This window comes from Oncorhynchus mykiss, chromosome 14, assembly GCF_057628025.1.
Source record: "Oncorhynchus mykiss isolate SJ-2025 chromosome 14, ASM5762802v1, whole genome shotgun sequence".
NCBI lineage: Eukaryota > Metazoa > Chordata > Actinopteri > Salmoniformes > Salmonidae > Oncorhynchus > Oncorhynchus mykiss.
In genome coordinates this window covers 9,545,001-9,570,838 of record NC_143035.1, presented here as the reverse complement: position 1 = coordinate 9,570,838, position 25,838 = coordinate 9,545,001, and the positions used below count along the sequence as shown (strand labels likewise).

The following is a 25,838-nucleotide window of genomic DNA, read 5'->3' as shown; positions in this document are numbered from 1 at the left end:
GGAAACCACTGAGTCTGACCATACCAATTACAGAGGCAGAGTAGTTAGTCATCAACCCCTGTTGAGTAGACAATGGTCTCCCACGTCCTCGAGGATTACCTTCCTACCTTCTAGAAAGATTTTCTTCCACAGTGATCTCTCTCTGCCTCGCCCTCACATGTTCCTCTGGTCACCCACCTCTTCAACTTCTTACAGGGGATTATTCTGAGGATTTTGGGGGGGGGGGGGGGGATTAGCATGCCCAGATTAAAGTGGCCATCTTCAAACCCTGGTAATCTAGCAATCTGTCAGAGAGCAGGAGGACTGCACCGGGCTGCCTCAGGACGCCAACACACTCCCTCCTCACTAGACTAATTAGGGAGAGCAGGGGAGAGAGTCTAAATTGACACACTGCTGCTTCGTCCCCCTGCAGTGTAGCCCCAGGGTTTAAACCACACCTTTTTACCTAGCCACAGTTTAGAGAAAAGTAAGTTTGGGAGCTAAAATGGAGGAGACGTACCTGCTGAACTACCCAGGAGTCAAGAAGAAGATTCTGGCCGGCGGGAATGGCCCAATGCCCCACTTTCCACCGGGGACCAAGGTAAGACATAACGCCCACAGACATGACCGTGTGCGTCTGTGATTGCATCCTATTTCTTATATAGGGCAAGTCTTTTGACCAGGGCCTGTGTAGGGCTGTCTCCTATATAGGGAACAGGTTGCCTTTTCAGAAACCGCTGAACTCTAGATATGCCTAGGGTTTAATGTGTGGAGGAAATTATGCAATGTATAATTAGCGTTGTGTAGCAATTAATACTTTACAGAGCGATGTACATTTTTAGAGTATCTCTGCCCACCTCGATTAGAATAATTCCGGCGAGGGAGTAAAATATTCTGTATCTGGGTGTAACACCCCTCTAACATTGGGTCAACACAATTGCTACACGGCGTATTGCCATCTGTGGGGATTGAACAGTCACGGATCAGTGTGTTCATGCATAGGCTTTGTGGTGCTTGATGACGTCTCCTAACTACACACACACGCACACACACACACACACATCGCCTGATCATGTCCAGCCATAAGGCCCCAGGCCTGGAGTCCAACGATGACTAACATTTTCCTGGAAAATGACATGAATATCTGGCCCATTCAACAGCTATGTGTTCTGTGTTGCTCCCATTCTGTCGCAAGCCTCAAACAAATAACTCCAGTTAACGAGAGCAAAAGAAGGTTAGGGCCATAGCATCCCAAACACACACAGAGTGGAGCAGAGGGTCAGCCAGAGTCCAGACACCCCCCAACACACACAAACACACTCCAAATGACACTATGTATGTGTAGGTGCAAGTGCGTACGTGTGTGTTGACAATGGAAAGCTCTGGAACATATGACCACAGTTAATCCCCACTCTTTCTATATCCCTCCCTTCCCTCATCTCCATCCAAGCTGGTGTTCCACTTCCAGACGCTGTTGGACAACTTTGAGCGCACAGTGATTGACGACAGTCGTAAAGCCAAAGCCAAAGTGCCAATGGAGATCTTTGTGGGGAAGATGTTCAAGATGGAGGTGTGGGAGACTCTGCTGACCTCCATGAGGATCGGAGAGGTGGCTGAGTTCTGGTGCGATGCTGTTGTGAGTCCAGGGACCAATTAAACACACACACACACAAATAGACACACACAGACGTCTTCACCTCCCGATGCGAAAAAGAGGCGAGAGTCAGGAGATCCAGGGACCCCAAATTGTCTGGTAATTAGTGTTCACTGGGGTGGCGGAGGAAGCTTTGCTCTCCTCATACTTCTGAAGATGAACCTACCTCTGGTGGCCTCCTACGTACACAATTAAAAACTAAAACAGAAATCTTTTTGTCTGCAACAATTTTTCTATTTCTCCTTCTGGGAAAAGCAAAGAGTAGCAAACATTTGCAAGTCAAATGGTGCTTGTGATTCGTTAGTTTAGGGCCGCTAGTTCAGCAACCAGCAGGGGTGAGGTGAAAAAGTACCTCGGAGTCTATTTTAGTCACATCGATATTGTGCGTGTTTGTTTCTCAAATGGACTCCATTTGTGTCACAACGGAGTTGTTCTGTGTGTGTGTGTGTGTGTTTGTGCAGCCTAGTCTCATAGACTAGACATAACATAAAAAACGTAAATCTGGGACACTCAATTTAGCACGATACTGTATGTTACGTTTGGTATGGTTACGTAAGATAGATGGTTACCTAAAGCAAAAATGAAAGAAGGGTGGTTGGTCGTGGTGGAGGGGTGGGAGTACAACGCGAACATTTAGCAACCCGAAGGTTGTGTGTTTGAATCATCACAGACAACTTCAGCGTTTTAGCAACTTTGAAACTACCTAGCATGTTAGCTAACCCTTCCCCTAACCTTAACCCTTTTAACGAACCCTTCCCCTAACCCTTTTAACTAACCTTTCCCCTAACCTTAACCCTTTTAATTAACCCTTCCCCTAACCTAACCCTTTTAACTAACCTTTCCCCTAACCTTAACCCTTTTAATTAACCCTTCACCTAACCTAACCCTTAGAGCAGGGCTCCTCAACCCTGTTCCCGTAGAGCTGCCGTCCTGTAGGTTTCGCTCCAACCCTAATCTAGCACACCCGATTCTAATAATTAGAGCAAATTGGAATTCGTGACATATCATCTGTTTTGCAAATTCGTATCATATTGTACTAATTGCAATTCCTAAAATATTGTACTAATTGCAATTCCTAACATATCATACAAGATGGACGATGGACATCCACAAATTAACACATACCATACAGTATGAATACAGTATAACATATCATACTAGAGTGTCTCGGATTTGCATACAGAATAATTTGAAATGCTCTGAGGCCACGTTGGTTTGTCCCTCTGAATCTATTTGAGTCATAGTGGTGTTTTTTCCCATCTCAGCACACAGGCTTGTACCCTATCGTGTCCAAGGGGATGAGGCTGATTGCCCAGGGCAAGGACCCCCTAGAGGGCCAGAGGCACACGTGTGGCATGGGGAACATGTTCCACTACAACACTACTGGCTGGCCTGAGCTGGATGAACTGATGAGGACACCTCAGGCACTGATCTTCATCATGGAGCTCATTCAGGTAACAATCTGTTACAATATCGTCATAATTTTAGTTATTAACCCTTCATTGACCTGGTAAGTTGACAGTGACATTTATACATTAAAGATCTGGGGAGGAGTTGCAGGAGGAGGAGAGGGGTTAAATGCACTACACACAAAACACATGTTAAGTTGGCACAGCGGGAATACACATGCACCAGTGGTTATATACCTAGTCCATTAGAAGTACACACCCCTCAGTTTATGAACACATCTCCCAATGTGAACAGCAACACACCTCTGTCACTCACACACATCTGTCCAAACAAACACATCTCGGCGCCCACAAACAAACCTCCAGACAATCATTTCCGCCAGTTACATTACAAACCGACTCCAAACACAGCCTTCTCTGTCTCCAACGAACAACAGCTCATCCTACATCAACCACTCGATTCACAAACAAAACGGTTTATGTAACCAGCCGCTAACCACCAGGGGGACTAGCGGAGTCAGAGGCAACACATTCGATCCTCAGCCAAGTGGAGGTGGGTTGTGTTCAGTTGGCACCAAACAGAAGAAAACAGGGAGGGACTAACAGGTCTTGTCCAATTTCCATTGCAGAAGATTTTGAAACCGTGTGTCTAAATGAACCAGACCCTGGATTACTTTTTACATTTGTTCTGCCTGTCGCCCCTGATCTCCCCAGGTGGGAGACCCCTTCTCGTATAAGCGGGAGTCGTGGATAATGGACAAGGATGAGAAGATGAAGGAAGTGCCCTCGCTCCACCTGCAGGGTAATGCGCTGGTCAGACAGGGACACTTCAGAGAGGCTGCCAAGAAGTACCAGGAAGCTGTGGTGCTACTCCGGATTGTACTGTCCAAGGTGAGAGGGAGAGAGGGAGGGAGGGAGGGAGAGAAAATAACAGGAGAGAAGGTTATGACGAGTGAAAGAAAGGGGAATGGAGGGAGGGATTGGAAAAGATAAGTGTAGGGAGCGAGGGGGGATGTGATGGGAAGGAAATGAAGAGAGAAGGAGGGAGAGCATCCATGACATACAACATGAGGAGGGAGGGAGGGATAATGTCAACATGATAAAGAAGCTGGTCACAGACACTAATTTCCCACCTGTAGGAGATGCCAGGTGATGAGGACTACATAGCCGTGGACAGGCTCATCACCCCCCTAGTGTTGAACTACTGTCAGTGCATGTTGGAGCTGGAGGAGTACTATGAGGTTCTGGAGCATACCAGTGACCTGATACACAAACACAAAGGTAACACACACACATAAAGATACACACACACACACATGCAGGCACAAATACAAACAAACAGTCATGCAGGTTTTGTATCCGAAAATGACGTATTGAGCAAATCTTTTTTTTAATGGGAGTCATTAGTTGGAGTTGGAGCATGATGGACAACAGTGATGATTGTCCCAAAAAATGTAGAATAATACTTGTCTGTCTTTTTACGTTTACTGCCTATATTCTTTGTATAGCCCTTTTTGTGTGTACAAGCCAGCTGTTTCTTCAGCAACATTACTGACACCTTCACTTCCTGTCTTGAAGTCTGATTTGGTGTGCACTGCAGTTGAAAGACGTTTCTGCTTGATTCAGGGATTAGCGCTGTGCTGCCTTCTATGTGTCTCCACAATCCTCAAGGAGTCGCCATTCTGACATGGACGTCGCTCAGTGCCCTATGACTGAACCCTGAGACACTGTCCATAGGCTGTTTTGGTCTTCACTCTCTGTTCTGTTCCTCTGCTTCAACTTATAGCGATGGCTGCCTAGTGCCTTCCTCTCATCTCATTAGATGAAAGCATCTCCTCTCCTCTCTGTCCTTTCCTCTGCTCTCCTGTCGGTCCTTCTCTTCTCCTCTATTTGTATTTATTTTATTTCACCTTAATTTAACTAGGCAAGTCCGTTAAGAACACATTCTTATTTACAATGACGGCCTACCCCGGCCAAACCCGGATGATGCTGAGCCAATTGTGCGCCGCCCTATGGGACTCCCAATTACGGCCGGATGTGATGCAGCCTGGATTCGAACCAGGGACTGCAGTGACGCCTCTTGCACTGAGAAGCAGTGCCTTAGACAGCGGCACCCCTCGTCCACCCTCTCCTATTCTACACTCTCTTCTCCCCTCCTTTTCCCCTTTTCACTCTCTCCCGAGCCTCTTTACTCCTGTCATTGTTATCTTGTCGTCTCTATCACTTCCAACCTGGCATTCAACCTTTCATCAGCATCTCCTACATCCCTCCTTCCTTCCATCTGGGAGACATCTTCTTTCTGAGAGGGACTCTGAGTCGGTGAAGGTTCTCCGTGGCGCACCGGCTCGGTTATTCCCAGAGGCTATGAAGAAATCAATTTAAATGTTGGCAGAATGAAAGATTGAGGGGAGTGGGGATGAAATGGAGAGGAAATGAGAGGAGGAGAGGAAAGCCATCAATGGAGATCTAAACCAGTCACTGCAGCCCACTCATCTCCGCTCCTCAAAGAAACAGGATTAGGTGGTGTGCGTGTTCTGAGACAGGGGGCCTGAGTCAGGGGGCCTCTCGTTTTTTATTTCTCTTACACACTCACTCACTCACTCACTCACTCACTCACTCACTCACTCACTCACCCACCCCAAGCGGGTATCTTTTCTCTCTATGCCGTGTTCTCCGCTGATAAGAAAATACAGTGATTGGAGATGTCATTTTCAAGCATGCACAGCCCTAGATGAGTAAAAATTGAAATCTTAGCTACTGTGTGTTGGTTAGTGTCACTACACTAGTGCATCCAGTCTAATGAAGCCTTACTTTCAAAGATGGTAGTGAATATTGATGAATATCGCTCTCTCGCTCTCGCTGTGTCTCTGTTTCTCCACCCTTTCCACCTCCCTCCCTCTCTCCTACAGACTGTGTCAAGGCGTACTACAAGAGGGCCAAGGCCCATGCTGCAGTGTGGAACGAGAAGGAGGCCAAGAGAGACTTCAACATGGTGGCCAACCTGGACATCACTCTGGCCCCTCTGGTGCACAAAGAGCTGAGGTTCCTCGCTGATAGACTGAAGGAGAAATACTGGGAGGAGAAGGAGAAATACTGGAACTGCCTGGAGCAAGAGGAGAAAGAGGGGAAGAAAGAGGAAGATGAGGAGAAGGAAGATGAAGAGGGCAAGAAAGAGAAGGATGGTGAGAGCACAGTGACCAAGGTGAAAGATAAGGAGAAAAGCAAAGATAACTCAGCCTCTTCCAAAGAGGAAGTGAAAGATGTCAAGGATGACAAGCAGAATGAGACAGGGTGGAAAAAGGCTATAGAGAAGGATGGAACAACCATTACTGCTACAGTGAAGGATAAGGCTAAAGTGAAGGATAGAACTGCCAATCAGGCTACAATGAAGGACGAAACAGCCAATAAGAGGACAGAGAGCACCCCGGAAACCCAGCCAGAGACCAATCAGAGTGCTCCGTCTGTGATAGAGGGGATGGACTGGCAGCAGAAGTTACGACACATCATGTTCCTGGAAAAGGAGGGTACCTTCCTGCTTACAGAACAGAAACACAGCGAGGCCACAACAAAGTTCAAGGAGGCTCTGGAGTACGTGGACTTCATTCAAAACAAGGTTAGTGTCCATTAATTGTCAGTTCATTCAATGGTGTTTTCTTTCAATAGTGTGTTCATTCCAATAGTGGAATGTTCATTCATTCATGGGTGTGTTCATTCGGTGTTATGTCTTCATTCAGTGTGAAACAACCAATTCATCTAGAGGTCACAGCTGTTGAACGTCAGAGACACTGATAATACAGAGATAAAAGAGTTATTTATTGGAATGACAGGCTGAAAGTAAAACGTTGTTATGAAATAGCTAAGAATGACAATACATGAAGGCATGTTGGATAATCTTTTGAACATACAACTGCCAACTTTGGAATGCTGGAGTTTTGTTGGTCATTGTTTGAGCAGTGTGCAAGCGCCTCAAGAAGACTCCTCTATGATACCTGTTACATAAGAGCCATTGGTTCTTGGCATCTCACAGGCTCTATTCATTTTGCATCGTTGCCACTCCACTGAAGAGAGAAGAGCAAGGCTATAGGATTGAAGGTACACTGGCAGAATAGAACAGGAACACGAAGAGGAGAGCTAAAAATAACAGAGCGAGACCCTTGGAGATCTTAAGAGTGACAGCGCTCACCCAAGCATCTCTTACTCTTTGTCATTCCCCTCTACCCCACTTTCCTCCACGTATCTCTCTTCGTCTCTTCCTATTCCTCTCTCTCCCCTCCATCTACTGCTCTCTTTCTCCCCCTCTCCTTCTCCCTTCCCCGATCTCTCCCTTCCTGTCCTATCTCCCCCCCTTCTCCCTCCATCTCCCTGTGCAGGAGGTGTGCTATAAAGACAGGAGGGAGGACTGGGACTCTCTGGAGAAGGTGCGTGTGCCGATCACTCTCAACCTCAGCCAGTGTCTGCTGGAGCTCAGGGACTACCAGGAAGTGGTGGCGCTCAACACCAAGCTGCTCAAGAAACACAGAGGTACTTTCTCACACACACACGCACACTACTTTCCTTTTTCTATGTCTGCCTTTCTCTTCCTTTGTCTCTTTGTTTCTTACCTCTCCCCACCTCTCTCTCGGTCTTCCTCTCTCTTCTTCCTGGACCTGTCTCCTCGTCTCCTCCTCTTTTTTCCCGCTCACTCACTTCCCCCTCATCCCATTTATACATTTTTATCCCACTCTCTATCTCTTCCCTACATCTTATTATCATGGTTGAGAAGCAGCTGCCATTGCTCTCGAGAACCCAAGGCATTCTGCCTTATCCCAATGGTTCTCAGAGCACCGCTTACAGGTGGGACCATGTAAACTACAATCAAGACTCTGTTTTAAAAAGTTTAGAGACGTCTATAATCATTGCATGCGAAACGTTTTTCGAAACATACGGAACTTATCTTTCATATCAGTGAGAAAGAATCTTTTAAATCAAAAATATACACTTACCCCAGCTAGAAAATGTGATTCCTCGGAAGTTGTGGGAACGAAGCCGTACGTTTCCTGACCCGTAAAACGGAACGTTTTTTTAAACGTTCTGAGATCAGAAGTGAATATTTCACCTGTTCTGGGAATGTTTATTTTTAGGTTGCAGGGAGGTTCTGATAATGTTCTCTGGTTCCTTGAAAGTATTCCAGGGAGGTTTTATTAACGCTCTGAAAACAGAAATGATAGGTTATTTGGAGGTTTTTGAATAACTTCCTCAAAATTTTCACTGAATGTTTCAATAAGACTTTTAATAACAATGCTATCTTATTTTGGGTTAACTTTTATGAATTCCAAGCACAGATAGGACACATGGAAACGAATTTCTGTAGTCATTAATCATGTAAACAAATGTATTTCTTATTATGGCATCAGTGAGATTCAAACCTATAATCTTCTGCTCTCTGTCCATGGAATTAGTCCACTGCGCCACCAGGATGGAGTTAAAATGCCATGTTTTACTATGCATACAAAGCTGTTCATTTTCACCTATTCTAATAGACCCCATTTCAAAGGAATCAAGCACTCATTAAGATCAGGTGTGGCCAACACCTGAACATACAAGATAGAGGATGGAGAGTTTTGTTGAAGCTTGAGAACGGAATGTGTATGTTTTTAAATAACATTCTTATAACGTTCTCTGAACGTTACAACTATTTTCTTTTGTTTTTTATGGAACGTTTTAACGTTCCCTGAACAATGAAAACATGACGTTAAATAGAAGCACGAGGAAACCTATAAGAAACGTTACGCTGAAATTCCCACAGAAAAATGTTGTTTCTTAACATTCTGGAACAATTTGAGAACATGACTTTAAATAGAACCCTGAGGAAACATTATGCTGAAGTACTGAAATTCCCACAGAAAAATGTTGTTTCTTAACATTCTGGAACAATTTGAGAACTAGACTTTAAATAGAACCCTGAGGAAACATTATGCTGAAGTACTGAAATTCCCACAGAAAAATGTTGTTTCTTAACATTCTGGAACCATTTGAGAACATGACTTTAAATAGAACCCTGAGGAAACATTATGCTGAAGTACTGAAATTCCCACAGAAGAATGTTGTTTCTTAATGATCTCGGAATTATTTGCGAACATGACTTTAAATAGAACCCTGAGGAAACATTATGCTGAAGTACTGAAATTCCCACAGAAGAATGTTGTTTCTTAATGATCTCGGAATTATTTGCGAACATTCCCAATGTCAAACCAGTTGGAGAATGTTTCTAGAACATTGTCAAAATTGAATTGAAATGTAACCATGTTTGTTTAAAATAATGAAATACCAAGAAAATAACCATCCTGCACCAATCCCAGAAAGTTGTGGGAAGGTTGTATGCAAAGAAACCACGCTCTCAGTTGGAGAGCTCTAAGAAACATATGGTTCTCAGAACGTTATGTGCTAGCTGGGCTCTGTTTTGAATGCTCGACATCTGTAGTACAAATGTTGTCTTTATGCGGACCTCGCCCTTTTGTTGCTCCCAGACTTGATTTTTCAATCTTTCGCTCTCCCTTTTTTCTGGAAGCTTCAAAACCCACTTGCATCATTCTCCATTATTGTGGTTCTTCGTCGGTACTGTGCTCTTAACACAACAGGAGTGAAATTCGTTGTTTTCTTTTTACCTGAATTATTTATCGCAGAGTTAGATGTGATATGCTACTGATCATAGTCTTCTCCTTAACTCTCTCTTTTCTCTCACTCCCTTTTGTATTTTTCATGTTCTCTCCATTTCTCTCTTACCCACTTTTTTTTGGTCTATCTCCTCTCACTCACCGTCTAACTGCACATCTTTTACTGTCTCTGTCTCCCTCTCCCTGTCTCTTCTAATCTCCCTCTCTCTAATTCATTTCTCTCTTTTGTTCTCCCTGCTTCTTCTCCTCTCTCAATGTCCCTCCTTACTTCTTTCTGTCTCTCTTCCATCTCTTTCCCTCTACAAATATATTTATCTACCGTACCCTGTTTCTCTCCCTCCTCTACCTCCCTCCCTCCCTTTATCTCTCTGTAGATAACTTCAAGGCAGTGTACCAGCGGGCCAGAGCCCACTCGGCTCTGTGCAACGAGGTGGAGGCCAGGAATGACTTCCAGAAGGTGGAGCGTCTGGAGCCCAGGTTCAAGCCCATCGTCAATCAGGAAATGAAGAGGCTGGGCGAGAACCTCCGGAACAAGCACATCATCGACAAGAAGAACTACTGGGAAGCTACAGAGGAAAAGTGGGGCCTCGAGGGCACCAAGACCAAAGCCAGGAAAGTAAAGAAGACAGTGAAGTTTCAAGAGGAGAAAAAAGTAGAGGGGAGCGTTCAGAAAGAAGGGGAAGCAGGGAAGACTGTAAAAGAGGGAGGTAGCGATGGAGTGAGAGAGGAGAAGAAACCAGAGGGGAAAGGAGAGGAGGGGAGTGTGAAGAGTGCGGAGAAAGCAGCCATTGCTGAGAAAGAGGGAGGCAGTGGGGGAGTGGAGAAGGATAGTGGGAAAAGAAGAGTGAGTATAGAGGTAGAGAGAGGTGGACAGGCGGGGTTAGTTAACAGAGCAGGAGATAAAGAGACCGATATGGCACAGACCAATGAAGGCAGAGATAATGTAGCCACAGAGAGATCAGGGAAGGATAAGGCTGTGAAAAAGGGAAAATGTCACTTAACTGCCGCCCAGGAAGTAACCAAGGGAAGCACAGGGAACAAAGGCACCAATGAGAGTACAAGAAGCAAAGCCATTCAATCCGAATCGACCAATAGGAGTCCATTAGCCACCGCTGACCTCCCTAACCCACAGGCCACAGAGGTACTTTCAGAGGTAGCTGAGGAGAGAGTCGGGTTAGACACACAGATCAACAGACCTAACAAAGGAGAGGCAGGGGAAAGCAAAATGAATGAAGGGAGTAAATCAGAGGTAAAGAGTTCTGACGAACAGCTGTGTTCATCGGAGGGGGCGAGCCACACCAAATCTGCGGTCTCGACTGGAAACCCGTCTTTCAAGTCCAAGCGTAAACACAAGAAAAAGAAATGAAGGATGCTCTGGCATTGATATGATCGTTAAGTATCATGTGATGATTCTCATAATTCAATTCAGGATCATCGCTTGAGGCATACACCCAACACAAGCAGACGTTCTGTGTAGCAAATACAAATTTTATTTATCCTTTTGTACACAAAGAGTAGAAAGCAGCCAGTAACCCACTCGTTATTAAAAAGGCATTTCTTTCACAAACGTTTTATACAGATTAAAAACCGACCGGGAGGACAGCAATAGGGAGGAATGTTAGTACAGTACATAAACAATGAAATAAATGGCATTGACACATTAGTCATACAAATCATCCCGTAATGAGGCATGGTAATGTTAATTAAAAAAAAATGTTTTCAGATCGAAATTAAAATAGAGATGAAGAGTTTTTTTTTTTTTTCGGCAGCGAGGCATCTGCCTGTGTCGTAGCGTAGGCTAGTGTATGTTGTCATAGCTCTGATTCCCGTAAGAGTTCAGGTGATTCATGGCCCTGCCGTGTTACAGAGCGGCAAACAACCCTCGCTGTGTCTCGTAAACGATGCCAGAGTGCACAGAACTCAAACATGGAAGGTCTCGCAGCTTACATGTTGGAAAAAATGAGCGTGCTCGTTAACGGGTTGACCCCACCATATATAGCAGGGGGCACCACCCGTTGGCCATGTTCTCTAAACTCTCTCTGCCTCGCTCTGTCTCCAGAGAAGAGCGCTTCTCTTCAATCCAACTGAAGATGGTGGGACTAGTTCCCCAGCGTGCGGTCGCGCTATGGGGAGTTACTGGTTCTATTTTACTTTAGAACATTAGATGCCTCAGATGGATAATCACATGACTACAGAGAGACGTGGTGTGGGCAGTATAATTCATTGTTAACACTCCCTCAGAGAAAAAAAGCTTTTGGTGGGTTAGTCTTCAGGGGGCCACTACAAAGACAGTATTGGCTTCTGGGAGTTTGAGTAAGAGGGGCACAGTGAAGAGCTACAGCTCTGCTGCATTACAAACAGACCATATGAATATACAGTGGCAAGGAAAAGTATGTGAACCCTTTGCTTTAATAACTGGTTGACCCTCCTTTGGCAACAATAACTTCAACCAAACATTTTCTGTAGTTGCGGATTAGACCTGCACAACAGTCAGGACGAATTTTGGACCATTCCTCTTTACAAAACTGGATTTCTGCATAAATTGGTCACAAAATTTGATCTGATCTTCATCTAGGTCACAACAATAGACAACTGAACACTGAACACACCGTGTAAACATTCACAGTGCAGGGTGGGAAACGTATGTGAATCCTTCGCTTTAATAACTGGTTGACCCTCCTTTGGCAACAATAACTTCAACCAAACATTTTCTGTAGTTGCGGATTAGACCTGCACAACAGTCAGGACAAATTTTGGACCATTCCTCTTTACAAAACTGCAAAAGTTCAGCAATATTCTTGTAATGTTTGGTGTGAACTGCTCTCTTGAGGTCATGCCACAGCGTCTCAATCGGGTTGAGGTCAGGACTCTGACTGGGCCACTCCAGAAGGCGTATTTTCTTCTGTTGAAGCTTTTCTGTTGTTGGTTTACTTCTGTGTTTTGGGTCGTTGTCCCGTTGCATCACCCAACTTCTATTGAGCTTAAATCGGCAGACAGATAGCCTAACATTCCCCTGCAAATTGTCTTGATAAACGTTGGAATTCATTTTTCTGTCTGACAGGAAGCTGTCAAGGTCCCGAGGCATCAAAGCAGCCCCACACCATGATGCTCCCTCCAACATACTCTTCAGTGGGGATGAGGTTTTGATGTTGGTGTGCTGTGCCTTTTTTTCTCCACATATAGTGTTGTGTGTCCATTCCAAACAACTCAACTGTAGTTTCATCTGTCCACAGAATATTTTGCCAGTAGCGTTGTGGAACATCCAGGTGCACTTTTGCAAACTTCAGACGTGTTTTTTTTAACAGCAGTGGCTTCTTCCGTGGTGTCCTCTCATGAACACCTTTCTTGTTTTAGTGTTTTACGTATTGTCGACTCGTCAACAGAGATGTTAGCATGTTCCAGAGATTTCTGTAAGTCTTTAGATGACACTCTAGGATTCTTCAATCTCAACGAGGTTAAGAAGAACTAGATTACCTGGGGCGGCAGGTAGCCTAGTCGTTAGAGCATTGGGCCAGTAACCGAAAGGTTGCAAGATCGAATCCCTGAGCTGACAAGGTTAAAAATATATATATATATATATATATATATATATATATATATGTCGTCCCGACCCACTGTACCTAGGGCGTCATTGTAAAATAAGAATTTGTTCTTAACTGACTAGTTAAATAAAATAAAACTTTGTCTATTGTTGCGACTTAGATGAAGATCAGATCAAATTTGATGACCAATTTATGCGGAAATCCAGGTAATTCCAAAGGGTTCACATACTTTTTCCTGCCACTGTATATACAGTTGAAGTCGGGAGTTTAAATACACTTTAGCCAAATGGATTTAAACTCAGTTTTTCACAATTCCTGACATTTAATCCTAGTAAAGATTCCCTGTCTTAGGTCAGTTAGGATCACCACTTTATTTTAACAATGTGAAATGTCAGAATAATAGTAGAGTGATTTATTTCAGCTTTTATTTCTTTCATCACATTCTCAGTGGGTCAGAAGTTTACATACACTCAATTAGTATTTGGTAGCATTGCCTTTAAATTGTTTAACTTGGGTCAAATGTTTCAGGTAGCTTCCCACAATAAGTTGGGTGAATTTTGGCCCATTCCTCCTGACAGAGCTGGTGTAACTGAGTCAGGTTTGTAGGCCTCCTTGCTCGCACATGCTTTTCAGTTCTGCCCACAAATTGTCTATAGGATTGAGTTTAGGGCTTTGTGATGGACACTCCAATACCTTGACTTTGTTGTCCTTAAGCCATTTTGCCACAACTTTGGAAGTATGCTTGGGGTCATTGTCCATTTGGAAGACCCATTTGCGACCAAGCTTTAACTTCTTTACTGATATCTTGAGATGTTGCTTCAATATATCCACATAATTTTCCTACCTCATGATGCTATCTATTTTGTAAAGTGCACCAGTCCGTCCTGCAGCAAAGCACCCCCACAACATGATGCTGCCACCCCGTGTTTCACAGTTGGGATGGTGTTCTTGGTGTTTGACTGTGGATATAGATACTTTTGTACCAGTTTCCTCCAGCATGTTCACAAGGTACTTTGCTGTTGTTCTGGGATTGATTTGCACTTTTCGCACCAGACTGAGTTCTTTTGATTATCCCACGATGTCAAGCCAAGAGGCACTGAGTTTGAAGGTAGGCCTTAAAATACATCCACAGGTACACCTCCAATTGACTCAAATGATGTCAATTAGCCTATCAGAAACTTCTTAGGCCATGACATTATTTTCTGGAATTTTCCAAGCTGGTTAAAGGCACAGTCAACTTAGTCTATGTAAACTTCTGACTGACTGGAATTGGGATACAGTGAAATAATCTGTCTGTAAACAACTTTTGGAAAAATTAATGGCTCCAACCTAAGTGTAGGTAAACTGCCGACTTCAACTGTAGTTCTGTCTGATGAACTGCATGCCACAGTGGTGTAATCATTCATTCCACCTTGCCTCTCATACCTCACTATCGTCCAAAATACACAAAACATTTCTATAGGTCTACAGGACCTATGGGTAGTTCCTTTTGGTTTCTAGGCCTAACCTCTTCCCCCAGCTATAGTTCAATAGATGCATTATTTCACACACAGAGAGAGATGCGATGTGGCCACTGCTGCATATAGTCATAGCCTCAAGTACTCTATGTTCAGGGTGGCTCATCAAGGTGTAATGAGATGTATAACATTAAAGAGTTTCCAAGGAGTTACCATTTCTTCGTGTTGGATGTTTTTTTTTTCTCCCACTCGAGCACTTCTTTGTTCCTGGATCCTGACATGTTAGGTAAGAAAGGATGCCGGTGCATGTCAGCGCTCGAAAAAGGTAGAACAGATGATAACGACTATCTACTGTATGCCAGCTAAACACTAAACAGTGGCAGGCCTCATTAAGGTGGGGGAGGACAGGGGGAGGTATGGAAACGAGGCACTCTCTCTTCCCCATATGGTTATTAGCATTTCCATTATGGACGGCGCCCCACCTTGCCGACTCACGACCTGCAGCGCAGTGTCCTTGGGGGACAGTTCCCTAGCAACGGCATCAAAACAAACAAGACAGGCACAGCGGCGCTCAACGATGTCAAATGTGAACGTTGGCGCCTGGAGGGGATAAAGCCTAACGAATACCGAGATGGGATTCAAACACATCTTGTTCTTGGCCAATAAGGTCAGGACGTTCTCTGGATTATTGGAAACCATTCGCATCATGTCTCCCTGCGAATGTGGGTGTAATAACTTTATGGTTATGGAAGTGGTATGCTACATAATAAACCCAGAGCATCTTTCCTCTTTCCCAGGAAATAACTCACCTCCTGTCTGTCTCTTTCTGGAGATTTGCTGTGGCAAGCACATCATAGTGGATCGCTCCTTTCAGCTCAGCCCAGGAGTGATAAACGGACCATTTCTTCCTCTTGTCTCTCAGATCTCCACCCCCTCCCGAGCCTCCCTTCCTCCTCCCTTCCACCTTCCATCCGTCCTCCCTCCACGCCTCCAAAAAACCCTATTTGACCCCAGCCTTTTCTAACTAGTCTCTCAGGTGCTAGGCCGCTCTAGCGCTGTGAATTCCCACTGTCTTCCCTTTCCATACTCTTAAAGCCTCTCTAAATCCACAAATACAATGCAAAATGCCCCAGACCCCTAAACCGAATCTCACCTTGTATGAAATCCACATCCACCCACAACACCCCACTGATCCAATCTTGTCCTCTGATTGCGAGAACGCTGAGTGAACACACTGAGCCAGTACTTTAACATCTGGCCACAAGCATAAAAAGAGAAAAGAAGAGAGGGAAAGCGGGAGCCAGGGCCAACTCTGTTCAATAATGTTTCAGGTAGCAGCATGAAAACACACGTATTAGACCGTGACGGGCTCTGTTTGGGTTTAAGGCAAATAGACTGTCCTCTGCCTGGATTGTCACATGATCCTGGTGTGATGGTAGCCCAATCCCATATCAGACTCTAGCTCCTACTATCCTAGGCATTTGTGTACCCCTGAAATGTTTATAGAAGAAATATGGTGAGCCTTCCACCCAGCAGAGGGAAAAGTGAAGTTATTAGCATATTGCTTATCTGATCATTTCAGATGATGTGCCATGTAGAAAGGGCTAAGAGTTGATTTGGAATTGGGCCGCTGGGTTAATGTGGTCAATCCTTCCTAGTGTCCTTGGAGATGATTGGGGGGGGGGGGGCTTGTGCACCCTGCCTCCCCATCTGTGCACAGTGGGAGAGAGGAGCCAGAGTCCACAGTGGAGGGCCCGGCATTTAACGCTAGACACTTTCTCAGATAAACACACTTAGGCATGATACAAATTAGCCTCGACTCGAGACCCTCTTTCTGAACACTACGAGGCATATTCACAGCCTATCTCGCTCCACTGCTCGTGGATGTGGGTGTAAGCGTGTGTGTGGCTGTGTGTGTGTGTGTATCTGTTTTTTGTTTTCCTGTGTGATATGAATGTTGATATGAATGTGTGTTAGTACAGAATGAGCGTTCATGTGAAACAATGCGTACGTGTGTCTGTGTGCTGCGTGTGATGGAAGCAGTGAAACTCACAGTGCACAGAAGCAGGGCTGCCTGGCCTGGGGGGCACTTTGACTGTCTTAAATAAATCATTGGGTTTTACTGATGATGTGTCAGTCCCACAGTGTCAATAAGCTCGTTGTGGGTCCCGCTGGCTACCCGGCAATCTGCTCTGTTCTGCTCTGGGTACGGCTGCCGCAGCCACCCAATCACAGCCGCATGAAATGCAGCCAGCCTGTCCCAAATCAACAGTGATGCACATGAACGCCCCATTAAAAAAAAAGAGAAGTTTGAAACGCATTGGGGGGAATAAGGAAAACACACATACATACTGAGAGGAGCACACAGTTACTGGCACTCAGACAGAACAAAACATGGGGAAAATCCCCAACCGTTTTTGCATTGTGTCAAAGTCATTTTCGTGGAATGTCCTTGTGCTGTACAGATATAAGGCTTCACACCTTCGGGCAACTACACAGACGCTGGTTAGCACAGTGTCTTGGCTGGGCTGCTAGCGTTAGCCATAGCTAACACAGTTTCTGCCTGGCTGGGCTGCTAACATTAGCCGTTAGCTTCCTTAGCTGGTTAACACAGTGTCTGGCTGCACCGCTAACATTATCCATTAGCCTTAGCTTGTTAGCATAGTGCGTGGCTGGTCCTGGACGTTGGCATTAGCTGTTAGCCTTTGGCTCCCACAGGGGTGAGGGAGAGGGGTCAGCTCTCTGACGGCAGCTATATGGGGCACGGGCCATCACGCATCCCATCAGGCATCACTCTGCACTCCAGGCCCCGCCCTAGGTTAGATGAGTGACGTTGCTCCTGGAAGAGGAGAGAGGAAAAGAAAGTGTCCATTAAGAGTGAAGATGATGTGGTTTAGAACACATGCAGAATTGCCAAATCTGTACTAACAGATGAGGGTTTGGCTGTAGAAACACTGGATTGACCTTTATTCTGGTAGCCTTGAGGCCCAATAGGTATTAAAGGCAATGAATCCGGCACCTATATTGTAGCTTATCTTTCTAGACACTCCTCAGACATTCCTTATCTTGTTTCCGCCTCTGTTCAAGGTCATTTTGTATCACTGTCTTCAAAGTTAATTTCAAAGTTGTATCAGTCTAATTTTACTTTTAAAAAATAACAACATTTGAGCCATTTGGCAGATGCTCTTATCCAGATCAACTTACAGTAGTGAGTTCATGCATTTTCATGCTTTTGTCATACTGGTCTCCAATGGGAATCGAACCCACAACCCTGGCGTTGCAAGCACCATGCTCTACCAACTGGGGCATGTATACTGTACATCATTCAGAATTACGATATAACCCTGAGACCCCCTCAGGAAAAATCTATGTGTGTCTTCATCAGGTTCGGGGTTCTGGTTCTCTGTCTCAGGTCTGTAGGGTCCGAGGCTCACCAGGTTCTGAAGGGAAGACGTTTCTCAGCTGCTCTATGACCTCCTGAAGCTGCTGCACTGTGTCCTGTTCATGATCCTCGTCTCCATCTCCTGTCACACACAGCATCACACAGAGAGAGATGAGCGACAACGGAACACTCGATCATTCCATTCTGTCTGAACTAATGTTGTTGTGGCCCACAGAATGAGCAAAACAATGTTTTTAATCCAGGAGGTATTTCTTGGAACTCGCACCCCACCAGTGAGACCTGACCTACTATTTGGGAATGTTTGTCTTAGTAGCTCACCCGCGGCCTCTGTGTCTGTGGTCTCTCTACTGGGTCCGTCCCCCTGACGGCCTCCCCCTGACACCGGAGATGACAGGGATGAAGGTTCCGATCCGTTGGCCTCCGAGTCATCTTTGGGCTGTTGGAAAATAAATAGTGTCATCAATCCCAACAGAATTCTCCTTTTGACAGCTACTTCAGAAAACCACAAACGTTTCTTGGAACGTGTTGGGGTTGAAGGATACAGTAAACATGTACTGTAGATGCACTAAATAAGTCAAAGTGTTCCAGTGAAACTGAAGGCTGCGTTGGCTGGGGATTCAGACCTAGTTCCATGATGAACAAACGAAGATCTACTTTCTACAGAGATGAAAACAGAGGTTGACACCGAGTCGACTACCCACCCCCACTCCACCACTTTCCCTGTTCCATCACTTCATGTTGGAACGATAAACAGACTCATATAAAGAGCGTATGTGCAGGATTATTTCTTAGGAAGAGATTGAAATGCATTATATGGTTGGGAGGTTCATAGAAGTGTACAGGAAGTTAAAATCTCTATATTTTTTAGAATGTTTGGTATTCTGTCCCTCTCTTCCCATTCCCCTCTTTCCACTAAATCAGTCTCTCTTTCAATCTCCTCTCTCTATTCCCAATTTGCAAAATCTTTTCACGTGAGGAAATGTCTTTCTGTCACTCTCTCTTTCTCTCTCTCCCCTAGTGCAGCAGTACAAATTAGCTTTCATTCCTTCCTCTCACCTCTTTCTATTCCTCATTTGCACATTCATATTCCTCAACAGCGGTGTCATATTTTCTCTCAATCCAGCCACTATCTTTGCTATTCCCCTTTCTCTCTTCTGTTTAGTGTCAGTCCCATATCATTCTGCTTCTTAATCCCTCTTGAGTCTATCCCCCTCTCTCTTTCTCTCCTTACCGTAGGTATTTCCCTCTGTCTCTCGTGGTATCTATCCCCCTTCCTGTCTCTATACCTGCAGTTTAAGTCATTAGTTTTTTTCTATTTACTAGAGATGTTCTCTACCCCACCCCTCCCTCCCCTCTTTTCCAACCCATCTTTTCTTTCTTTCCTTCATCTTTCTTACCACTTTCCAATTGTTTCTCCTTCCTCCCTCCCTACCTGCAGCAATAACTCTCGTAGCCTCTGCAGCTGGGACTCCAACTGTTTGTTGTGGTCCTCCAGGATCTGCATTCGTGTCTCTAGGCGAGTCTTGTGCTGCCGAAGGACCCTCGCCTCAGCCAGGAGCTCCTCGTCCTGCTGGCCCCCCGTGGGCGATCCCGGACACCCCTCACCCCCCTCCGTCAACTGGGGCGCCGCCGCCGCCTCCTCATGCCTCCACTTCAGTCGCCGCCACTCCCCCTGCAGCACCCTGGGAATAGGAGGGAGGACAGAGAGGACATCAGCAAACAGCATTTTAAAGAGCTGGGAGTTTCACTGACACACACACTGGCCACAATAAGCTATGATAGTAAATGCTGTGAGATGTCTGCTAAAGCGTCCATATGTTGTTCATTGTCAAATCAAATCAAATCAAATCCAATTTTATTTGTCACATACACATGGTTAGCAGATGCTAATGCGAGTGTAGCGAAATGCTTGTGCTTCTAGTTCCGACAATGCAGTAATAACAAGTATCTAACTAACAATTCCAAAACTACTGTCTTGTACACAGTGTAAGGGGATAAAGAATATGTACATAAGGATATATGAATGAGTGATGGTACAGAGCAGCATAGGCAAGATACAGTAGATGGTATCGAGTAAAGTATGTACAAATGAGATGAGTATGTAAACAAAGTGGCATAGTATAAAGTGGCTAGTGATACATGTATTACATAAGGATACCGTCGATGATATAGAGTACAGTATATACGTATGCACATGAGATGAATAATGTAGGGTAAGTAACATTATATAAGGTAGCATTGTTTAAAGTGGCTAGTGATATATTTACATCATTTCCCATCAATTCCCATTATTAATGTGGCTGGAGTTGAGTCAGTGTCAGTGTGTTGGCAGCAGCCACTCAGTGTTAGTGGTGGCTGTTTAACAGTCTGATGGCCTTGAGATAGAAGCTGTTTTTCAGTCTCTCGGTCCCAGCTTTGATGCACCTGTACTGACCTCGCCTTCTGGATGATAGCGGGGTGAACAGGCAGTGGCTCGGGTGGTTGATGTCCTTGATGATCTTTATGGCCTTCCTGTGACATCGGGTGGTGTAGGTGTCCTGGAGGGCAGGTAGTTTGCCCCCGGTGATGCGTTGTGCAGACCTCACTACCCTCTGGAGAGCCTTACGGTTGAGGGCGGTGCAGTTGCCATACCAGGCGGTGATACAGCCCGCCAGGATGCTCTCGATTGTGCATCTGTAGAAGTTTGTGAGTGCTTTTGGTGACAAGCCAAATTTCTTCAGCCTCCTGAGGTTGAAGAGGCGCTGCTGCGCCTTCTTCACGATGCTGTCTGTGTGAGTGGACCAATTCAGTTTGTCTGTGATGTGTATGCCGAGGAACTTAAAACTTGCTACCCTCTCCACTACTGTCCCATCGATGTGGATAGGGGGGTGTTCCCCCTGCTGTTTCCTGAAGTCCACAATCATCTCCTTAGTTTTGTTGACGTTGAGTGTGAGGTTATTTTCCTGACACCACACTCCGAGGGCCCTCACCTCCTCCCTGTAGGCCGTCTCGTCGTTGTTGGTAATCAAGCCTACCACTGTTGTGTCGTCCGCAAACTTGATGATTGAGTTGGAGGCGTGCGTGGCCACGCAGTCGTGGGTGAACAGGGAGTACAGGAGAGGGCTCAGAACGCACCCTTGTGGGGCCCCAGTGTTGAGGATCAGCGGGGAGGAGATGTTGTTGCCTACCCTCACCACCTGGGGGCGGCCCGTCAGGAAGTCCAGTACCCAGTTGCACAGGGCGGGGTCGAGACCCAGGGTCTCGAGCTTGATGACGAGCTTGGAGGGTACTATGGTGTTGAATGCCGAGCTGTAGTCGATGAACAGCATTCTCACATAGGTATTCCTCTTGTCCAGATGGGTTAGGGCAGTGTGCAGTGTGGTTGAGATTGCATCGTCTGTGGACCTATTTGGGCGGTAAGCAAATTGGAGTGGGTCTAGGGTGTCAGGTAGGGTGGAGGTGATATGGTCCTTGACTAGTCTCTCAAAGCACTTCATGATGACGGATGTGAGTGCTACGGGGCGGTAGTCGTTTAGCTCAGTTACCTTAGCTTTCTTGGGAACAGGAACAATGGTGGCCCTCTTGAAGCATGTGGGAACAGCAGACTGGTATAGGGATTGATTGAATATGTCCGTAAACACACCGGCCAGCTGGTCTGCGCATGCTCTGAGGGCGCGGCTGGGGATGCCGTCTGGGCCTGCAGCCTTGCGAGGGTTAACACGTTTAAATGTCTTACTCACCTCGGCTGCAGTGAAGGAGAGACCGCATGTTTTCGTTGCAGGCCGTGTCAGTGGCACTGTATTGTCCTCAAAGCGGGCAAAAAAGTTATTTAGTCTGCCTGGGAGCAAGACATCCTGGTCCGTGACTGGGCTGGATTTCTTCCTGTAGTCCGTGATTGACTGTAGACCCTGCCACATGCCTCTTGTGTCTGAGCCGTTGAATTGAGATTCTACTTTGTCTCTGTACTGGCGCTTAGCTTGTTTGATAGCCTTGCGGAGGGAATAGCTGCACTGTTTGTATTCGGTCATGTTACCAGACACCTTGCCCTGATTAAAAGCAGTGGTTCGCGCTTTCAGTTTCACACGAATGCTGCCATCAATCCACGGTTTCTGGTTAGGGAATGTTTTAATCGTTGCTATGGGAACGACATCGTCAACGCACGTTCTAATGAACTCGCACACCGAATCAGCGTATTCGTCAATGTTGTTATCTGACGCAATACGAAGTGAACATATGTACTATGTCTGCTCATAGTCCATATGTTTACTGTCTGCTCATAGTCCATATGTTTACTGTCTGCTCATAGTCCATATGTTTACTGTCTGCTCATAGTCCATATGTTTACTGTCTGCTCATAGTCCATATGTTTACTGTCTGCTCATAGTCCATATGTTTACTGTCTGCTCATAGTCCATATATTTACTGTCTGCTCATAGTCCATATGTTTACTGTCTGCTCATAGTTCATATGTTGTTCACTGTCTGCTCATAGTCCATATGTTTACTGTCTGCTCATAGTCCATATGTTTACTGTCTGCTCATAGTCCATGTGCTCATAGTCCATATGTTTACTGTCTGCTCATAGTCCATGTGCTCATAGTCCATATGTTTACTGTCTGCCCATTGTCCATGTGCTCATAGTCCATATGTTTACTGTCTGCTCATAGTCAATATGCTCATAGTCCATATGTTCACTGTCTGCTCATAGTCCATATGTTTACTGTCTGCTCATAGTCAATATGCTCACAGTCCATATGTTCACTGTCTGCTCATAGTCCATATGTTCACTGTCTGCTCATAGTCCATATGTTCACTGTCTGCTCATAGTCCTTATGTTCACTGTCTGCTCATAGTCCATATGTTTACGTTCTGCTCATAGTACATATGTTCACTGTCTGCTCATAGTCCATATGTTTACTGTCTGCTCATAGTCAATATGCTCATAGTCCATATGTTCCCTGCCTTCTCATAGTCCATATATTCACAGTCTGCTCATAGTCCATATGTTCACTGTCTGCTCATAGTCCTTATGTTAACTGTCTGCTCATAGTCCTTATGTTCACTGTCTGCTCATTGAGCACATGTTCATTGTCAACTCAAATAATGAGCAGATAATTATCACCAGACATGGTACGAATTTGTGTTAACAATCACTTAACATAATATACACTGTATGCAAACAGATATTTAATTGGGTTGCGATTTCATTGAACTGTTGGTCGAAGTTAACTCAAGTTTGACAAAAAGACGAACTCTGTGGATTAACTTTCACAGCTCATAATCTATTTCTGTCTCTATGGAGACAGACTGCCTGTCTCTATAAAATTCACACAGACAATAAAAAAATTGATTTTCAGAGCAGCGGTATTGTGTGGTATTCTATGTCCTTACCAATTTTCCCAGAGCAAAGACAGTTGAGGCATGGGATGACGGTACTAATTCCACCACAGGAGCATTCTTACAAAGTAGACAGTCACGACCTCCACACTCACGGTGAGCAAACATGTTTTTGTCAGATTTTTGGGGGTCAAGCACAGTTTACAACATATGACCTGGGGTCCTATAGGCCAATTAGAATAAAGGAGGACAACTCCTAGTGCTAGATGAGGAACACACAGGATATACTTCATCATAAAATGGGAAAAACAGAAATAATACCAAACTGGGTCAAGGTTTCAGACATCCAAGGGCTGTGTGTATATATGGCATTAATCTAGCATCATTAACGTATTATTCACCAAGGACAGAAGGAAAGCAAATGAACGTGTGTGTGTGTGCGTGCGTGTGTGCGTGTGTGTGTGTGTGTGTGTGTGTTGGCCAAAAGGTCAGGGACATGCAGAAAATACAAAAAGATAATAATTCAGATGAATCACACCTATGAAGGTTGCCACTGATGTCAAATTAAGTGGATGGGAAAAGGAAATCTTCTATCAAATTTTGGCTTTGTTTACATACTACTTAATATAGTACACTTATCAGAATTTGGTTGTAATTCAGAGAGGTTAGAACAAGTATCGAGATCTTCGATGAGGCTGTGCTGGGATCCAAATTGTGGATTTAAAAGAAAACATGACTCATCGGCGTACAATGACACTATGTTTTTAAGGGCTGGATTTCTAGCCCCTTGATATTACTGTTGGATCTGATTTTTAATAGCTAAAAGTTTTAATGGCCATAATAAATAGATATGCGGATAATGGACAACCTTGTTTTACTCCTCTTGACAGTTTTGTACTATCGAAGAAGTAGCCATTATTTACTATTTTAGGCATAGGGTTACTATTACAGTGCCTTGCGAAAGTATTCGGCCCCTTTGAACTTTGCGACCTTTTGCCACATTTCAGGCTTCAAGCATAAAGATATAAAACTGTATTTTTTTGTGAAGAATCAACAACAAGTGGGACACAATCATGAAGTGGAACGACATTTATTGGATATTTCAAACTTTTTTTACAAATCAAAAACTGAAAAATTGGGCGTGCAACCCCTTACTCAGTACTTTGTTAAAGCACCTTTGGCAGTGATTACAGCCTTGAGTCTTCTTGGGTATGACGCTACAAGCTTGTCACACCTGTATTTGGGGAGTTTCTCCCATTCTTCTCTGCAGATCCTCGCAAGCTCTGTCAGGTTGGATGTGGAGCGTTGCTTAACAGCTATTTTCAGGTCTCTCCAGAGATGTTCAATCGGGTTCAAGTCCAGGCTCTGGCAGGCACACTCAAGGACATTCAGAGACTTGTCCCGAAGCCACTCCTGAGTTGTCTTGGCTGTGTGCTTAGGGTCAATAGACGGTTGTCCTTCTGTAAGGTTCTCCCATCTCCACAGAGGAACTCTAGAGCTCTGTCAGAGTGACCATCGGGTTCTTGGTCACCTCCCTGGCCAAGGCCCTTCTTCGCCGATTGCTCAGTTTGGCCAGGTGGACAGCTCTAGGAAGAGTCTTGGTGGTTCCCAACTTCATCCATGTAAGAATGATAAAGGCCACTGTGTTCTTGGGGACCTTCAATGCTGCAGACATTTTTTGGTACACTTCCCCAGATCTGTGCCTCAACACGATCCTGTCTCGGAGCTCGACGGACAATTCCTTCGACCTCATGGCTTGGTTTCTGCTCTGACATGCACTGTCAACTGTGGGACCTTATATAGACAGGTCTGTGCCTTTCCAAATCATGTCCAATCAATTGAATTTACCACAGATCGAGTTGTAGAAACACTTCAAGGATGATCAATGGAAAACAGGATGCACCTGAGCTCAATTTCGTGTCTCATAGCAAAGGGTCTGAATACTTATGTAAATAAGGCTTTTATTGTTTTGCTTTATCCATTTTAAAATAAGGCTGTAACGTTACAAAATGTGGAAAAAGTCAAGGAGTCTTACTTTCAGAACGCACTGTATCTTTACTGATTAGATCATGTATGCCCAGTTTATAATTTATCGACTTTAGCAAGTCAGTTTCTGCACTTATTCCCGATGGTGAAAAGCATAAATTGTTAATGTGCATCGAGGAGTCTCGTTTTCTTTTGGGAGTTGGTTCTCCATGCTTACTCTCTGACATGTTCGGGTGTTGATTGTATTGCTGATATTGGTCAATAAACTCCCAGCAGTGTTCCATTTGTGTTGTGATTGTTGTGGACGCTTTGAGGACATGAAAAAGCTGGGTCTTTTATGGGCCACTGCTTTAACAGGTGCACTTTGTAGTCTGTGTGTGGTGTGTTTATGACTTGGGAAGGGCATTGTAAACTCTGATCATAATAACAATGGTTACATT

General features: G+C 44.9%; 2 protein-coding genes across 2 annotated transcripts in view; one reads left to right on the top strand and one right to left on the bottom strand.

The window, feature by feature from the left end:
* Window positions 1-273: 273 nt before the first annotated feature.
* On the top strand, window positions 274-14,909 carry LOC110488737 (uncharacterized). The gene is made up of 8 exons (XM_021561073.3): window positions 274-580; window positions 1,430-1,615; window positions 2,899-3,087; window positions 3,757-3,933; window positions 4,182-4,323; window positions 5,952-6,655; window positions 7,413-7,563; window positions 10,070-14,909. The coding sequence occupies exons 1-8, from the start codon at window positions 485-487 to the stop codon at window positions 11,059-11,061; spliced, it is 2,637 nt and encodes an 878-aa protein (XP_021416748.3). The 5' UTR covers window positions 274-484; the 3' UTR covers window positions 11,062-14,909.
* A 1,087-nt stretch (window positions 14,910-15,996) lies between these two features.
* LOC110487725 (dystrophin-related protein 2) overlaps window positions 15,997-25,838 on the bottom strand; it is a 230,300-nt gene continuing 220,458 nt past the window's right edge. Inside the window, exons 22-25 of the mRNA XM_036942883.2 lie at window positions 19,530-19,779; window positions 18,416-18,533; window positions 18,129-18,218; window positions 15,997-17,533 (exon numbers count right to left, since the gene is read on the bottom strand). Of these exons, the coding sequence (XP_036798778.2) occupies window positions 17,514-17,533; window positions 18,129-18,218; window positions 18,416-18,533; window positions 19,530-19,779 (478 nt within the window). The 3' untranslated portion in view covers window positions 15,997-17,513. The remainder of the gene's footprint in view (window positions 17,534-18,128; window positions 18,219-18,415; window positions 18,534-19,529; window positions 19,780-25,838) is intronic.

Coding starts and splice junctions, on each gene's coding strand:
- LOC110488737 (XM_021561073.3), top strand. CDS start 485: ATGGAGGAGACGTACCTGCTGAACTACCCAGGAGTCAAGAAGAAGATT. Junction 1,616..2,898: donor AGTTCTGGTGCGATGCTGTT/GTGAGTCCAGGG, acceptor TTCCCATCTCAG/CACACAGGCTTGTACCCTAT. Junction 4,324..5,951: donor CCTGATACACAAACACAAAG/GTAACACACACA, acceptor TCTCTCCTACAG/ACTGTGTCAAGGCGTACTAC.